Source organism: Suricata suricatta, chromosome 9, assembly GCF_006229205.1.
Source record: "Suricata suricatta isolate VVHF042 chromosome 9, meerkat_22Aug2017_6uvM2_HiC, whole genome shotgun sequence".
NCBI classification, from domain to species: domain Eukaryota; kingdom Metazoa; phylum Chordata; class Mammalia; order Carnivora; family Herpestidae; genus Suricata; species Suricata suricatta.
Genome location: NC_043708.1, coordinates 72,403,619 through 72,421,824, shown reverse-complemented (window position 1 = coordinate 72,421,824; position 18,206 = coordinate 72,403,619). Strand labels below are relative to the sequence as shown.

General features: G+C 37.6%; 3 protein-coding genes across 3 annotated transcripts in view; all 3 read left to right on the top strand.

The window, feature by feature from the left end:
* The window catches only part of LOC115301231 (olfactory receptor 11G2), a 1,085-nt gene extending 345 nt beyond the window's left edge, over nucleotides 1–740 (top strand). The window contains exon 2 of the mRNA XM_029950961.1: nucleotides 1–740. This exon is cut by the window's left edge and continues 38 nt beyond it. Coding sequence (XP_029806821.1) covers nucleotides 1–740 — 740 coding nt within the window.
* An 11,186-nt stretch (nucleotides 741–11,926) lies between these two features.
* Nucleotides 11,927–12,919, top strand: LOC115301939 (olfactory receptor 11H6). Its single transcript, XM_029951956.1, has one exon. It carries the CDS (start codon nucleotides 11,927–11,929, stop codon nucleotides 12,917–12,919), a length of 993 nt encoding a protein of 330 aa, XP_029807816.1.
* A 4,049-nt stretch (nucleotides 12,920–16,968) lies between these two features.
* LOC115301923 (olfactory receptor 11H7) lies at nucleotides 16,969–17,946 on the top strand. The gene has a single exon (XM_029951940.1). The coding sequence runs from the start codon at nucleotides 17,005–17,007 to the stop codon at nucleotides 17,944–17,946; it is 942 nt and encodes a 313-aa protein (XP_029807800.1). The 5' UTR covers nucleotides 16,969–17,004.
* The last annotated feature ends 260 nt before the right edge of the window (nucleotides 17,947–18,206 follow it).

Below are 18,206 nucleotides of genomic sequence, written 5' to 3'. Positions count from 1 at the left end.
TGCTCGCCAACTTCTCCTTCCTAGAGATCTGGTATGTCACCTCCACTGTCCCCAACATGTTGGCCAACTTCCTCTCTGATACCAAAGCCATCTCCTTCTCTGGGTGCTTTCTCCAGTTCTACTTTTTCTTCTCCTTGGGTTCCACAGAATGCTTTTTCTTGGCCATTATGGCATTTGATCGGTACCTTGCCATCTGCCGGCCTCTACACTATCCAACCATTATGACTGGACGTCTCTGCACCAATCTTGTGGTCAGCTGCTGGGTACTTGGTTTCCTCTGGTTCTTGATTCCCATCATCATCATCTCCCAAATGTCATTCTGTGGATCTAGGATTATTGACCACTTCCTCTGTGACCCAGGTCCTCTTCTAACACTCACTTGCAAAAAAGCTCCTGTAGTAGAGATTATCTTCTCCACTTTAAGTCCTCTGCCTCTCATCATTCCATTTCTCTTTATCATGGGATCCTATGCTCTGGTCCTACGAGCAGTGTTGAAAGTCCCTTCAGCAGCTGGACGACGAAAAGCTTTCTCCACCTGTGGGTCTCATCTGGCTGTGGTTTCACTGTTCTATGGCTCAGTACTGGTCATGTATGGGAGCCCAACATCTGAACATGATGCTGGAACGCAGAAGATTGTGACTCTGTTTTATTCTGTCATAACCCCACTCCTTAATCCTGTGATATACAGTCTTAGGAACAAAGATATGAAAAATACCCTACAGAAACTTCTGCAAATATAAAAAGTGTTCATCAAAAAGGCTCTTGGGAAATTACGGCCCAATATTATATTTAACTTACTTACAAACATTTACAAAAATTGTATTTAACTTATTCTCAGGCAAAAAAAAAAAAAGCCCTAATTTTTTAAAAAGAATTATTTGAATGTAGTTGACAAACAATATTACATTAGCTTCAGGCATACAACTTAGCAGTCTGACAGGCATATACACTATGTGATGTTCACCACAAGTATAGCTGCCATCTGTCCCATCAAATCACTATTACTGTATCATTGATTGTATTCCTTATGCTCTGCTTTTATTCCTGTGATTTACTCATCCATTACTGCAAGCCCGTATCTTTCTCTCCTCTTCACCCAGTTTTCCCAACTGCTATTCCCCTTCCCCCTGCAACCATCAGTTTGTTCTCTACTGTATTTATAAGTTTGATTCTGATTTATGGTTGTTTTTTTCATTTTTAAAATACCATTTTTGAGTGGAACTATGTGGTTTTGTCTTTCTCTGTCTGACTTATTTCACTTAGCAAAATAACCTCTAGGTCCATCCATGTTCAGTCAAATGACAAGATCTCATCCTTCTGTGGCTGTATAATATTCCATTGTGAATATTTTCCTGACCCTCTCATCTATTGATGGACACTTAGGTTGCTCCCATGTCTTAGCTGTTATAAATAATGGTGCAATAAACATGGATGCATAGATCAAGTCAGTGTTTTTGCTTTTCCTGGTTAAATATCCAGTACTGGAATCACTGGATCATAGGATACTTCTATTTTTAATTTTTTGAGGAACCTCCATATTGTTGCCCACAGTGGCTGCAGCAATTTACATTCCCACTAACAGTGCACAAGGGTTTTTCCTTTGTCCCTTTCCTCACCAACACTTGTTTTTCTTGTGCTTTTTATTTTAGCCATTCTGACAGGTGTGAGGTGATATATCTCATTGTGGTTTTGATTTACATTCCCCTGATGATTAGTGATGTTGAACATTAAAAAAAAAACCTAGTTTATTCCAGTAATTGTTCATCCTAGTATTAACCAAAATCCTCAAGCACTTGTAGGCATGTGTCTATTGTTTACTGCTTCCCTTGGTTCTTGATCATTTATCCTGTTTCTTAGCATACAGTGTTTTTAATTGAATGCTGAACATTATGTTTCAAAGATTGTGAAGACAATGGGTACAGTAAATCCACAAAAGTTAAGTTTTCTTGTAGCAGTAGAGAGAATAGAGGCATATCACCTTGATCTCATTTAAGGACTATATTTAAGTAGAAAATTAGCTTAGGCCAGTTTTGCCTTTATTCTGGAATATGACTTTTACTCCATGAATACAGCCTTTCTGAGTCTTATCTGCAAGCCTGGACTGTTTTTCAGGGCCCCTCCACTATAGTGGGCCCAGGTTTCCTAATTTTGCACTCCTTAAACCCCATCCTCCTGAAACTTCTGCTCAACTGTTTAGATGCCCAGTTTTATTTTTTGCTAGATTTCTTAAAACCCCAGTTGTGCATTAATGGCCTTAAATGTCTTGAAGATATGCTGCCTCATTTCTCTGTGGTCCTCCTCTCTCCAGGATTTGTTTCTCAAACTCCAGGTTGGTTAGCAGCCACAAACACCAAATCCTTTTTCTCCTCAGTTCAGTGAAACGACTACTTTCTGTTGAGACTTTATTCTTCCTTCCCCCATTCTTTCCCAAATCCTTCCATATCCCCATAGTCTCCATTCAGTGAATTATCAAACATACTCAGGAAAACACACCCAAGGCGAGTGTGGAACTCATTTCCTTGTCCTTCCCTTCTTGGAACTGTAGCCCCTGAAGTCTTGCCTGTGTTGACTGCTTGCTTTCCAGTTCTCTCAAATGATCGTTTTAGGAACTGTGCCCAGATTTTATGTTTACTTTGGAGGCAAGATTAGTTTAATACAAGCTACCATAATCAGAAATTCTTTTCTATTGCTTCTATTACACATAAACTCCACACTGTCTCACTTCCTTCACTTTCCAAAAATGATCTTGTAGCAAAACTATGCAAAACCTCAGAGACAAATCAGAGACAAGTGGATATTGGAGTTGGCATAAACATAAGTTTGGGATACAAACCTTTTCTTTTCATTACAAGCACCTCCAGATTCCTAAGGGGAAGCAGGTGGAGGAGGGAGATCCCTGCTTACAGTAAAATGAGAGGTATAACCAGAACAGATTTAGGCTTTTTTTTTTTTTTCTGTATAGAAGGTGCCCAGCAATTGTATATCAGTTCAAGTCTTTATTCAGGAGTTTTATTAGTCACTTGCACTAGTTCCCCTTGGACCCTCCTTAGGTCCTAAGTGAAAGGTAATATTAATTAAAATAATTGATGGGAATCAGGAGTGATGTGCTGAGGATAATAACTTTAATGGTAAAAAACAAAAATTTCCTATCGGCCACCTTTTCATTAACCCAAGTTGATTTTTTGTTACCAACTAATCCTGCATTTCTATCTTTAAAGCTTTTCAATTATTTGCCCATCAATAATATAGGAGAATTCAATTATTTGCCAAACAATGTTTCCTTAATATACATAAAGCTCTATGGACAGTAAGAGAATAGAATAATATCCCAATAAAAAAACAAGCGAATGGATATAGACAACGTACAGGAAAGATTCTTAAACATACAGTAAGAGCACAAACTCATTCATAAAAAGAAAAAGGCAGAATAAGCCTATTTCATCTTTAACCCAACAGAGTGACAAAGACCAAGCAGTTTGATAACCACTGTTTGGTTGAGGATAGTGACTTCTCTAACACTTCTAGTAAAAGTATAAATTTCACAAATTCTATACAGACAACTTTGATCCAAATTTAGAAGACATACACCCAGTAACCTAGCAACCCAAATTCTAAGTTACTCAATCTACAGATATTCTCACATATGTGGGAAATGACAGAAGTATAAGAATATTCATTGCATCATTGCTATAATAGCATATTATTTTGCAAAATGTTGAGAAAAATGTCAGTCCCCATTAATAGAAGACTAGTTAAATACTCTGTGATTCAGTCATACAATGGAATACTATCTTCAATCTTACATGTAATGTTATATAGTATCTCCAAGATATATTGTATTTGGGGGCTTATTATTATTGAAGTATAGTTGACATCCAAGATATATTGTTAAGTGAAGAAAGCAAGATGAGTAGCTGAGAGTAATTACCTTTCATGTAAATGTATGGACCATCTCCTGAAGGAGAACTAGGGACTGATAACAGTGCTTGCTTCAGGTGAGAAGACCTTGGTGTCTGAGGAACAAGAGACTAAAGGAGGTATTTTCTTCATATCCCCTTTTGATCTCTTTACATTCTTTGCTGCATGCCTGTATTATTTATTTTAAAATAAATAATAATTATTTAAAAATAAATAATAATATAATTGTTTTTAAACAAAGAATAACTTCCTAGATTTTTTTAAAGTTTATTTCATTTATTTACTTGGGGTAGGAAGGGGGCAGTAGAGATGGGGGAAAGAGAGACAGAATCCCAATCAGGCTCCACACTGTCAAACTCACAAACTGTGACCTGAGCCAAAATCGAGTCAGAGGTCACCCAGGTACCTCAAGAGCAATTTTTTGATAATTAGATCTAGAAAATCATTCCTCCTCCCCCACCCCAACAATTCTAGGATTCCTTAGGAGCCTATTCATTTATAGAAAATTTGAAGTAGGGCCTAAAAAACGTCTTAACATTTTTTCACTCAGACTCTTTGGTACTTCAGAGAAAATAAGAGACAGATCTTTTTCCTCTTAGGGTTTCTAGAAATATACTGTGACAAACTGTAACTACCTTATAACATTTATATTTAGGCATGCTTTCTCTCATTGTTCAACTATATATCTTTAATTTTGTTGTTGAGAACCCACAACCCAAGACCGGAGCCTGGAAATAAATTTGATCCAAAAGTACATAAGAGACATTTTCTTCCTTCATAGGACTCACAGTCTCATGATAGAGAGATATAATAAATTTTCAAGTATTTTCTTTTTTATTAATTGGTACACATGCAGTGAGAGGGGAAGAACCAAATACTCCAAAAGATCATGAGAAGCAGCATGTGTGTAAGCATGGATATGTGTCGTGTGAAAGAAGTTTTAAGCATAGCTAATCATAGAGCATTGTCTTTTTATAAATATACCTCAGGCTAAAAAATAAATGTGCTTCTAATAAAAAGCATCTGTGCTGGTAAAGAATAAGATAAACCGTCACTATTTATAGATGACATGCACATGTCATAAAAAGCCCTAAAAATTCTACCAAAAAAATATTAGAATATATTAAATCAGTAAATTTTCAGGACACAAATTCTGAGAAATCAATTGTGTTCTATATAATAAGTATAGAAAGAGAAATTAAGAAAACAATTCCAATTATTACAGTTGCACCAAAAAGAATAATATACGTAGGAGTAAACATCATTAAGGAGGTGAAAGACCTGTACCCTTAAAATTATAAAACATTCATGAAAGAAACTGAAGATGACACAAACAAATAGAAAGATATTCCATGCTCATGTTTTGGAAGAAATAATACTGTTAAAATGTCCATACTACACAAAGCAATCTATGGATTCAATCCCTATCAAAATACCAAAAGCATTTTTCACAGAACTAGAACAAATGATTCCAAAGTTTGTATGGGACCACAAAAGACTCCAAATAGCTAAAGCATTCCTAGGAAAGAATAACAAAGCTGCAGTATCATAATTCTAGATTTTGAAATATACCACAAAGCTGTAGCAATCAAAACAGTATGGTACTGGCACAAAAATAGACACAGAGTAGAGAAAAAGTAACCCTTGTGCACTGTTGGTGGCAATGTAAATTGGTATGACTACTGTGGAAAACAGCATGGAGTTTCCTCAAAAAAATTAATAATAGAAACACCACATAATCTAGTAATTCCAGTACTGGGTATTTACCCCAAAAAAATACTAATTTAAAAGAAACATGCATGCCTAATGTTAATTGCAGCATTATTTACAATAGCCAAGATATGGAAGCAACCTAAGTGTCCACTGATAAATGAATAGATCAAGAAGACATGGTATATACATACAATGGAATATTACCCATAAAAAAGATGAGATATTGCCATTTGTGACAACGGATGGAGCTAAAGGGTATTATACTATGTGAAAAAAGTCAGACAAAGAAAGGCAAGTACATGGGGCGCCTGGTGGCTCAGTGAGTTAAGCATCTGGCTCCGACTCAAGTCATGATTTCACAGTTTGCAGGTTCAAGCCCCGCATCAGGCTCTGTGCTGACAGCTCAGAGCCTGGAGCCTGCTTCAGATTCTGTGTCTCCCTCTCTCTCTGATCCTCCCTTGCTCACACTGTCTCTCTCTCTGTCTCTCTGTCTCTCTCTCTCTCTCTCTCTCAAAAATAAATTTTAAAAAACATTAAAAGAAAAGATGTGGTTTATATATACAATGGAATACTACATGGCCATGAGAAAGAATGAAATCTTGCCATTTGTGGCAACGTGGATAGACCTTGAGGGTTTTATGCTAAGTAAAATAAGTCAGGCAGAGAAGGACAGATACCATATGTCTCTCATAAATGGAGCAGGAGAAACTTATCAGAGGACCATGGGTGAGGGGAAGGGGAAAAAATAGTTGGGGAGAGGGAGGGATGCAAACCATGAGAGACTCTTGAATACTGAGAACAAACTGAGGGTGGGGGAGGGGAAAGGGGGTGATGGGCATGGAGGAGGGCACTTGTTGGGATAAGCACTGGGTGATATATGGAAACCAACCTGACAATAAACTATAAAAGAAAAAAAATAAAATGATTTGAATTTTAAAAATATAGCACGTGTCTAATATTTAAAGAAATGAGCTCAGCAAGCTCTTACAGCTAATAAGTGAAAACACTTAGATTAGGACCAAGATTTTCTGTGCCCTAGTTTTCTCTTATCCCACCATCTTCTCTTTAGGTCCAACTCTGCCCACCCATAAAAAAAAATAATAATCCCCTTTTATTCCAGGTCACTTCTTTTCATATGATTCCTTTACCACTTCCCTCACTCTCTCTCTCAAAAGATGTTTAAATCCAATCCTGCTTTTCCAGATACAACATGACCTATAATTCAGATTCAAGTGCAAATTATCCCTGCAAATATTCTTAACCTCTCTTCAAACCATGATCAATTAATTCCTGATCCCACTGAAATCCCTCCTAAGCTCAGAAGCTGTCTCAAACACACCCATCCTTAACCCAGACTCTAAAATTCTATCATCTACTCAGTGGTTCTCAAACTTTAGCATGCAACAGAAGCACAGGGAAAGTTTGTTAAAACAGATTGATGGGCCCACACTGAGTTTCTAAGTGGGGAAGGAGTCTGAGAACTTGCATTTTAACAATTTTTCAAGTCCACTGGGACAGGGACTGCATTCTGGAGAACTTGTTCTGCCCTTATACGGCCTCACTCTTTTTTCTTTTTTAAATGAATGTTTATTCATTTTTAAGAGAGAGCATGAGTGGGAGAAGGGCAGGGAGATGATTCAAAGCAAGCTCTGTGCTGACAGCAGCAAGCCCAATACAAAGCTTGAACTCTAGAACCATGAGATCACGAGCTAAGCTGAAGTTGGACGCTTAACTGACTGAGCCCCCCAGCGCCTCCACAGCCACACTCTTCTAGCCAGTAGTGTGCTGTCCTGGAGCTCTTGCTATAATTGAATTCATCTCCCCCTCAGATTCTGTCTCATCTTGTTTACCTTCCCCTGATACCAGTAAATAAATTCATACTTTCTACCTCTGAGCCATTTACATGCTAAACTTTGATTTTCACAAATACTTTATCATGTAAGTCAACAACATTACAAATCTTTTACAAAAGACTACATTTTTTCAAATAAATGTATTCAGGCTATACTTAAAACTGAAAATGGAGATTCATTATCTTATTTTGAATATAACAAAATTAAGTAAATTATGTATAGACAAATAATTTTTTAAATTTAAGTGCTTACAGGTTTGGCACCAAGAATAAAGCAGGTATATTTGGGAAAAATCTCCCTCCCCACCAATACACAAACTCTTTTCTCCCTTATTAACCTCTGCCACTCACTCCTCTCCTCCATTTTATTCCCCAGGTAGATCAGTTCCTTAGAGAAAAGACATTTCCACAAAGGACAATTTTCCCTACCTCTCTTGGACATTAATTCTGACCTCTGTGTCTCACTATTCAAACCACTGGGGGAAATATAAACAAATACAGAACCATAGATACATAAATAGAGAATTAGATGCCTCCCAATGAACATCCTGGGGAGCTATGAATCCTGTTCAAGAGGGACATGTAAATTCTTTGTAATTACTGGCATGAAAAATACATTTCCTTTGGTTCAGAATACTAAAGGAAGGAAGTCTCCGGGGCCACAAATGCTGCTCTCCATCCGTGAATGTTTTTGAGATGTTAAATGTTTTGATTGTTAAATGAGAACACTTTTGTGGCTGAAGTTTCCTCTCATATCTTCCTCTTGGAGCCGGAAACACCATCAGGTATGTAAGGACAGCTGCCTGCATCAGGGCATCACTGCTCCTAGATACTCACTGCTGTCAGATACGAAGAGCATGCTGGTTCTTGTACGAATCTATTCATTCTTCGTTCCTTTGTTCTTTGTAAGAACAATGTGGTAGGCCCTGCAGTTCTCTTCTCCCAACACACGAGGTAATAGATTCACATTAAGGATTCACTGTATAAGGATTCCCACTATACAACTCACTTAGGAAAAAGGGGCTCAAATGTCTTGGATACTTCAGGGGTGGGGGAGAAATTAAATCTTCTTCAGTTACAATGTAGCCTGAGTCTTCTACCACTTTGTTTCTAGTACTGGTCAGTAAAGTTTTGGTTGACCAGTATCCTTTGGCAAGGGCAACTAAAATAGGATGTTCTTATTTTTCAGAGTTGTTGACAAGGTACAAGTAGAAAGTGGAAACTGAGGGGCGCCTGGGTGGCTCAGTCGGTTAAGCGCCCGGCTTCGGCTCAGGTCAGATCTCACAGTTCGTGGGTTCTAGCCCCGCGTTGGGCTCTGTGCTGACAGTTAGCTCAGAGCCCGGAGCCTGTTTCAGATTCTGTGTCTCCCTCTCTCTCTGACCCTCCCCTGCTCACGCTGTCTCTCTCTGTCTCTCAAAAATAAATAAAAAGCATTAAAATATATATATATAAAAAAAGAAAGTGGAAACTGAGAAAGTAATAGGCAGACTCTCTAAATTTACCTAATTACCAAATTTATGGAATAATCTTAAAATATAAACATTTAATGGAAAAGGAATCCCTGCACTTATAATTTTAAAAATGCTCTCCTCTGGGCAAGTGGCTTAAATTTCTTTTTCTTTTTAAAAAAAGTTTAATGTTTATTTTTTAATATAATTTATTGTCAAATTGGCTTACATACAACACCCAGTGCTCATCCCAACAAGTGCCCTCCTCAATGCCCATCAATTTTGAGCAAGCGGTTGGCATTATGGAGGAGGGTCTGGCTTCCTTATCAGTTCAAACAGAATGGATTGTCCGTGTTCTTTGTTCCTCCTCTTCTCTTCAACTTTTCATTTGTTTTATCACTCATGGTGAACAGAAAGTTAAAGGAAGTGGATTTAAGTCCACTCTTTGAGCTACTAATAGATGTGCTGTGGAGGTAAGAGAAGCAGCAATGGGTGCAGTGAAATTTCAAATTATTTGTGAAGTTCATTTATCCCTCTTTTTTCTGATCCTGTATTCCACAGATAACTAAAATTTCAATGCAGCACAAATTTCAGAAGATCCTGGACATCATGAAGTCAGATGACCAGGAAGGAGTTAAGACTTATGAGGTTTGGTTCCAACGCAAAATCATGAACTGGAATTACATTTTTTCTTGATGCCAAGAACTTCCTGGCCTATGAATAGAGTAAGTCAATTCATGTTTCATGTCTCTGCCTACTGTCCTGAAAAGACAAAAGTATCTCATTTATGTCAAATAAAGTTAGCAATCAAGTACTATCCTCACTACATAGATTTATCTGAGTTATTGTGAACTGGAATAAATATTTTTTTCAAGCCCATAGCATATAATTAGATATATGCTATGAAACACACAGTTCAAAACACTACAGATGTAAGTGGCAGTCTTTATTGCTTTTATAAGCCGTAAGTTCCAAAAGAGGAGGGATTTTATTTATCATGTTTACTATTGTACTCCAAAACTTAGTACACTGCTAGGAACATAACCAACATTTGTGAAATGTGGAAAAATATTTGTTAAATGACCAAATGAATAAGCAAATGGATAATGTGCTACAATTTAAATTTAACATCCAACTTTTTTTAGCACAGTAACTGTTTTCTGACCAAAAATGACAGCATGCGGTCTAGAAAACATAGATATAGTTATGGGAAGTATGTATGAAATTACAACTCTCCTAAAAATTTTTATACATTTTTATACATATACAAGGTAGTCCATTGAACTACCTTGCTTCAAAAAAATTAGATTTCCATAAAAATCAGGTTTATTATAGAGTCTTTTTCATCATTCTAAAAACAATGTTAATCAATGCAAATATCCAAAGTTACCTTGGCAATAAAACATTTACCCTCTGAGTCTGCTCCAGGTTTGATCAAATACTGAGAAGCAGGCTTCATGCTCTCTGAAGATTATATAAATGGCATAAGGATGCAATTTTGTGAGTATCTTAACAGTGATATTAATAAATAATATGGTTGGGGGACCTGGGTGGCTCAGTCGGTTAAGCATCCAAATCTTGATTTCAGCTCAGGTCATGATCTCACGGTTCTTGAGTTTGAGGCCTGAGTCAAGCTCTGCACTGTCAATGCAGAACCTGTTTGGGATTCTCTCTCCCTCTCTCCACCCCTCCCTCTCTCCACCCCAGCCTCTCTCCATCCCTCCCTCTCTCCACCCCACCCTCTCTCCATCCCTCCCTCTCTCCACCTCTCCTTCTCCCTCTCTCTCTACTTCAAAATAAATGCACTTAAATAACAAACAAGTTGATTGAGTATCCTATGTTGGTAGTCAATATATTACTAAATTTAAAATAGTGAAGGTGGTTTACCCAGCCAAATATCTTGAACTTTAACCAGGAGACTTTAGGACACAGAAATAAGCCTGGACAAATAGCTCTAAAAAGGTCGTTACCAATATCCAAGTTTATAGTCATGTCTTGACTTCTAATTCAGCATATCCTAAGGTTACCTTTCTATTTACTATTTAATTTAGGTAAAAGCAAGATGATGGATGGAAAGTTATGGTGTTTAAGGTTTAATTCGTAGCAAAAAACGAAGGAACATGGTGTTATATACTAAAAAAAAAATTGGTATACCCAGCTGTAAGGTATCTCAAGAGCCTAGACATGATGTAGAATAGTGCAGCTTAGGGGAAAACAAACCAGGATAAATGTTGGCATTCCATCTGTTATATAACCCTCCAGCCATCACCATAATGGAAGAAGAATGAGACTTACTTTGATAGCTTCAGCAAAAGGGAGTCCCAGGATCAATGCATAGAATAAAGGAGACAGATTTTGTTCAACACAAAGTACTTTGAGAGAACCAGATCTCCTCAAGAGGAAATGACCTTAATTGTTCTACAAATCCAGATGCCACCTAGCAGAATGTGACCTACAGGGGGCTACACAGATGATTTTCATACCATTTTAAAGAATCCTGAGGTTTCTAGATCACCTTCCTCAGAGCAGCAAAAGCAAGGGGGTTCAACAGTCCCACCACACGGTTCCACTTATCTGCTTTTTACTGAATTTCTGTATATAAAACTCTAAGAAGACAATTTATTGCTACAGATTTATATTCAAAGTAAAAAAAAATGTATCCAAAGTCTATATTACATGTAGGATATCTAAGAGATAATTATTTTAACATGAAAGGTAAAACATTACTGAGACTCATAGTTATAGGAATATTTGAGAAGAAGTGAGGTTTGTTCCAAACCAATCTTCAAATGGGCCAGTGTATATAGGAGCTACTGGCTTTGCACATTTAAGTAAACCCCTGAAATTTCTCTGAACTTCCATTTGCTTATCTGTAAAAGAGAAGGATGACGCACACCTCCCTACAACTTAAAGGGTCATTTGGAAGATCAAATGAGATAATTTATGTAAAAAATACTTTGTACATTTACAAATGAGTTGTTAGCAAGACCTGCAAATGTTCATTGTTATTCACTCCTTGGTTACTTCTGTTTCTCTAACAGTTTTGGAATCCAGGAACATAACAATGCATTTTGTGACTGAGTTTGTCCTCCTGGGTTTTCCTGGTCAAAGGGAGATGCAGAACTTTTTCTTCTCATTAATCCTTGTGATCTACCTCCTCACCCTGCTGGGGAATGGGGCTATTGTCTGTATAGTGAAATGGGACAAGCAGCTTCACACACCCATGTACATCCTCTTGGGAAACTTTGCCTTCCTGGAGATCTGGTACATTTCCTCCACTGTCCCAAACATGTTGGTCAACATCCTCTCTGAGACCAAGACCATCTCCTTCACTGGATGCTTCCTCCAATTCTACTTCTTTTTCTCACTGGGTACAACAGAGTGTTTCTTCTTATCAGTCATGGCTTATGATCGGTTTCTCGCCATCTGTCGCCCACTACATTACCCTTCCATTATGACTGGGAAGCTCTGTGTGATCCTGGTCTGTGTTTGCTGGGTGAGTGGATTTCTCTGCTATCCTATCCCCATTATCCTTATCTCCCAACTTCCCTTCTGTGGACCCAACATCATTGACCACTTTGTGTGTGACCCAGGCCCATTGTTTGCACTGGCCTGCATCCCTGCTCCTTCCACTGAGCTTATCTGTTATACCTTCAACTCAGTGATTATCTTTGGGCCCTTCCTTTCCATCATGGGATCTTACACTCTGGTACTCAGAGCTGTGCTTCGTGTTCCTTCTGATGCTGGTCGAACTAAAGCTTTCTCCACATGTGGGTCCCACCTAATGGTGGTGTCTCTATTCTATGGAACTCTTATGGTGATGTATGTGAGCCCAACATCAGGAAATCCAGCAGGAATGCAGAAGGTCGTCACTTTGGTATACTCAGCAGTGACTCCACTCTTAAACCCCTTTATCTATAGTTTCCGAAATAAAGACATGAAAAATGCCCTAAAGAAAGTCCTAGGATTAAGAAGTAACCAAAACTAAGACATCTGTGAGAGAAGAGCAGAATTTGTCACTTCTGACCTTAATTATTTCTAAAAACAATAGAGAATGGCTTCAGTAACTCATGTTCTGGCTCACACTTAAGTAGAGGGAGATACTTATTTTTCACAGTTACTTAGTTCAAGTTCAGCTCATCAATGAAAAATGCTCAATAAAACATTTTAAACTATCTCACTGAGTAATTATATCGTGTTATTATATATACTTCCTTGTCTGTGATGATTCTCCATTGGGTTAATCTTGCTGCTAAAAAGAACCACATGTATGTGTACCTGAAGCCTTTCTTCTTTTTTTTTTAATGTTTTTATTTATTTTTGAGAGACAGAGAGAGACAGTGTGAGCAGAGGCGGCTCAAAGAGAGAGGGAGACACAGAATCTGAAGCAGGCTCCAGGCTCTAAGTTAGTTGTCAGCACAGAGCCCAATGCAGGGCTTGAACCCATGTACCATGAGATCATGACCTGAGCCGAAGCTGGACACTTAACCGAGTGAGCCACCCAGGTGCCCTGACCTGGAGCCTTTCAATAGAGGGTGCAATCTTCTAAATTCAGAAAATACTCTTAAAGACAATGGACCAACGAGCCACCACCAACAACAATCAAAAAAAAAAAAAAGAAAAAAAAACCCTACCCAGTAAGGGACATTTTCCATTGTCTAAAATTGCCTTTCACACCAAAATAGAATAATAGAATATGCTTCATACTTCATTCACTTAGAGATAAAGGTACAGACTCTCCTTCTGGCCAAAGCTCTCATTCACTAGACTTCTCCATCCAATCTTCTTTCCTACTGATACACTGTCGAAGCCCTGCACTTCACAATGATCAATCTATGTGTTCTCCCAAGTGGGCATCATTACTCTTTGTGCTTGCTCCCCAAATCAGTTGTGATAACTCCACTTGTAATATGGAATAACAATGTCCTAAGCATATTTAACACCTCTCAGAAGGCTATAGTGTGAAGTCTGAGTCAGAAAAGTATTAAGAGAAAATTATACCAAAAACAAATTCCATCTTTGTGCCCAAACCCCGTGCTGAAACAGGAAAGCCATTAGCTGAAAGGCCAATATACTCACAATGAAAGTAAGTCCTTTTAGTTATGGCCATACTGGGAATAAAATTAGGTGTGCCCGGAAGATACGCCTGCTGGTACGAGTTGACTAAACACTCTCATACAGTGTTTCTCAAATCTTTCACCATCAAAGAATGTTTGGCAACAGTGGTTAGAAAACATGAAGCATTTGGGAATATTTCTTTGAGAGAAAAAGTGTAATCTTGAAAATGATCACAAATTATACTTTCTGTTCCACAGTACATACATATTTGGTGTACTAAAAAATTATCTTCTCTGAGTAAAACCTTCCCTTCAGGAAGGTATTTAATTAAGGGCTATGTGGCATACAATTGTCACATATCCTGTTTGAGAAACACAAACTTAAGGAGACTATGGAGTCCCTAGAGAGTGAATGTAACACATCATCTAATAATCACTATGGGCCAACTTACCAGAAATATTAATGAAACCCCAGGCGAGAGGGAAGAAGGTCCCTAGAGAAAGTTACAGGATCACACGAAGAGATACTTGAGAATTTTCAACAATGGTCAAAATGGCACATAAATACTTAATACCAGCATATAGTCTCAGCACACTCTGTAGGAAATAGGCCACTAGAATCTTACAGTGCAGGGAAAGTGAAATAAGCCATGCATGAAGCTTTCACACAGGACTTCCACATTAAAGGCAGTGAAGGAGAGAATCTTTGTGACCTCCCTATGAACTCTCCCCAAGATGACCTAGGAAAGCTTCATAGAATATAGAAAATATCATCTCTGAAGGGCCTTGCTGCTATTATACACCACAGGTGGGCCTATAGATTTGTTCAGTCAATATGCTCAAGAGTTTGAGTATCAAGAAATATTGGTTACTTACCGTTCAAAAACAAAAACAAAACTCTCAGAGTATTTAGATCACCCTGGAACTTATATTCCCCCAAATAAGTGCACTAATCTTCCCCTTCTCAGGAAGTAGCTGCAGCCCCAGGAATGGTATGACTTTCCAAAATGATATTTTGAACAAAACAGTGTGGAACTAGTTCCGTCCACTGGGATGTAAGCCAAGAGAAAACAGGGATTTGTTTTGTTTTGTTTTGGTCTCCTTTCTCAGTTCTCTCCTCTTTGTTCATTCCATCAGGAGAGGTGGCATAAAAAAAAAAATTTAAGGGTAAAATCGTATCAGTGTGTACAATGACTAAAATTCACATAGGGTTTAATGGTGAATCTATTAGGAACTGCTTCTTATAATTGTGTTGGAAATCATTTGTGAAATTCATTTACCATGCTTTCCCTACAGCTGTGAGTTTTTCTGTGAGGTCTTTTTTTAATGTCAAAAAGAGTAGCCTCTAACTAAAATACATGCATTTTTATTTTGAGTCAAAGTCTGTGAATCTGATTCAAGTCATTTTTGCTGTTTTCTCAGGGGGCAAGTGGCTGCTTTCTCTGCATTACTCCTTTCTTGTCTTGTTGAGGAAAAAGATCTCTTGTTTGGAAAGCACAGAGTTCCCATAGTGGGAAACCATTTTTTTACACCAAATTATCTTACCAAAATCATATATTCTATGGAACCCTTAACAAAAATGATGACCAATGCAGGTAAGTTTAGTTCTTCATAATCATCTTAGTTTATAAAATTAAAAAGAATTTATCTTCATCTTTCAATGTTCTCTTCTTCTTGGTTTCTTGTCTACAAGACTGCAACCTTCTTTGACTTAACCAGGCCTATAGGAAGGTTATGTTTGCTTCTTGATGAATAGATTCATAGTTCACTTTATGTATTATTCATTTAGTGAACTTGCAACAGCTGCTTCATTACAAATATATTTAGATCACTTAGTATAACCTCACTGAATAGAAGGATTTTTCCCACTTGATTACACTCAGTGAGTACTATAAATATTTTATATACACTACCTCTATCAAAACTATTTTTAAGGAGAATTTTCCTCTTATCAAAGAAGTATCTTGTTAAAAAAAATTCTGGAGATTTCAATATGTTAAAGCTATCATCGTGTTCTTTTCTCTGAATTATTTGATTCTTATAAAGGTATTATCTTTGGTGATGGTGTTGGTCAAATTTTGGAATATGGGAAATATTTTTGAAACATCTTTGATTATCCTATTTTCTACTATTTTGAAAATTGAGAATATTTTTTAAATAGACTAAATTAAAATCTTCAAAATAGTAAACAATAGGAAGACTTGTAGCAGCAGTGAGAATAGCTTTAGAGGAAAATCTCCTGGTAATTTTAATTTTCTTGTCCAATACATTGTATATGTTACATTTCTTTAATAACATAGATTTAAATATATATGAAGCATAACTTATGTGAAATTCATCATTATGGAGTGAATTATAGTGACTTTTCATTGACAAAAACAAAGGAATAAATACCAAATTGTAAATAAACTTTAGTGCAATATAAACATCCTTAAATAAGAAGTAGCTATAAGAATTTGTTATCTGAATATCTTCATTGATTTTCTCCCAGTATCATGAAAAAATGAGAGAAAATAAATCTCCTAATGGAAATGGCTCAAGAAAAAAAGGTAGGGGAGACATAGTGGGAGAGAATTTGTAATAATGTCAAAGCTCAACCCATTCAAAGCTATAAAATGTGTCAGATACAAACCTATTTTTACATGACAGCATATGTGCTCTCACATTTTGAAGTGAATAGCACTAACTGCTATATATGAACAGCTTTCACTTAAAAAATTTAAGTATAAGACAAACCATTTTTGCCTCTAACACTAGATTTCTTTATATCAAAAAAAGATGAAATTTAAATGATTTTGCCCACTGACAAAGAAAGATCAAGTAGCCTAGAACTGTACATTCACAAAAGATCAGGGCCAAAGGGCTCACTCAGAATAGAGCTGGATTTATTAAAAACTTGTTTTAGAATATTCAATACATTTTCCTGCATCAAACTGCCTACCCTAACAAAAGTTTCAAATGTCTCAGCAGCAAAGTGACTTCTCATTATCTGTCTTCTCTCCACAGTCTGGGGACCATGAATAAGTCAGCGATATCTACTGTGACACAATTTATCTTGTTGGGCTTTCCTGGTCCCTGGAAAATACAAATCATCCTTTTCTTAATAATTTTGTTGGTCTATGTCTTGACTCTGACTGGGAATATGGCCATCATTTGTGCAGTGAGGTGGGACCATCGACTCCATACACCTATGTATGTGCTCCTGGCCAACTTCTCCTTTCTAGAGATCTGGTATGTGACCTGCACAGTCCCCAACATGCTGGTCAATTTTCTTTCCAAAACTAAGACCATATCATTCTCTGGCTGCTTCACTCAATTCTACTTCTTTTCCCTGGGCACAACTGAGTGCGTCTTCCTCTGTGTCATGGCCTATGATCGGTACCTGGCCATCTGCCGTCCACTGCACTATCCCTCCATTATGACTGGGCAGCTCTGTGCCATTCTGGTGTGTCTTTGTTGGCTCATTGGTTTCCTTGGACATGCAATTACTATTTTCTTCATTTCTCAACTACCCTTTTGTGGTCCCAACATTATTGATCACTTCCTGTGTGATGTGGACCCACTGATGGCACTGTCCTGTGCCCCCACACCAATTATAGAGCACGTATTCCACTGTGTGAGCTCTCTTATCATCGTTCTCACCATTTCGTACATACTTGGGTCCTACGCCCTAGTGCTCAGAGCTGTGCTTCAGGTTCCTTCTTCAGCTGGGTGGCAAAAGGCCTTCTCTACCTGTGGATCCCACTTAGTTGTGGTGTCTCTATTCTATGGAACCATAATGGTGATGTATGTGAGTCCTACATCTGGCAACTCAGTTGCTATGCATAAGATCATCACACTGATATACTCTGTAGTGACACCAGTCTTAAACCCCCTCATCTATAGCCTACGCAACAGGGAAATGAAATCTGCCTTCCGTCAGGTCATTTGTGGAATGAGAATCATCCAACCCTCATGAAAAGGTTTTGTGAAAAGCATGATTCTTTCTCTGAAGGTGAAATAGTAATCCTCCTCTTCCAATCGAAACTGACTTGGCTTTATTCATAACCATTGTGGTCCTGTGGTGCAAAGCAAAATTCATGTATTTGGTCATATTTCAATATGCTTTTAGCTTCATAAATCTGTTTCCATGGAAAGAGACTGCCACCCAACACAGAGGAAAAAAAGAATACTTAAAAATCTTAATATTTACCTCCAAGAAGGTTTTGATTTTTTTAG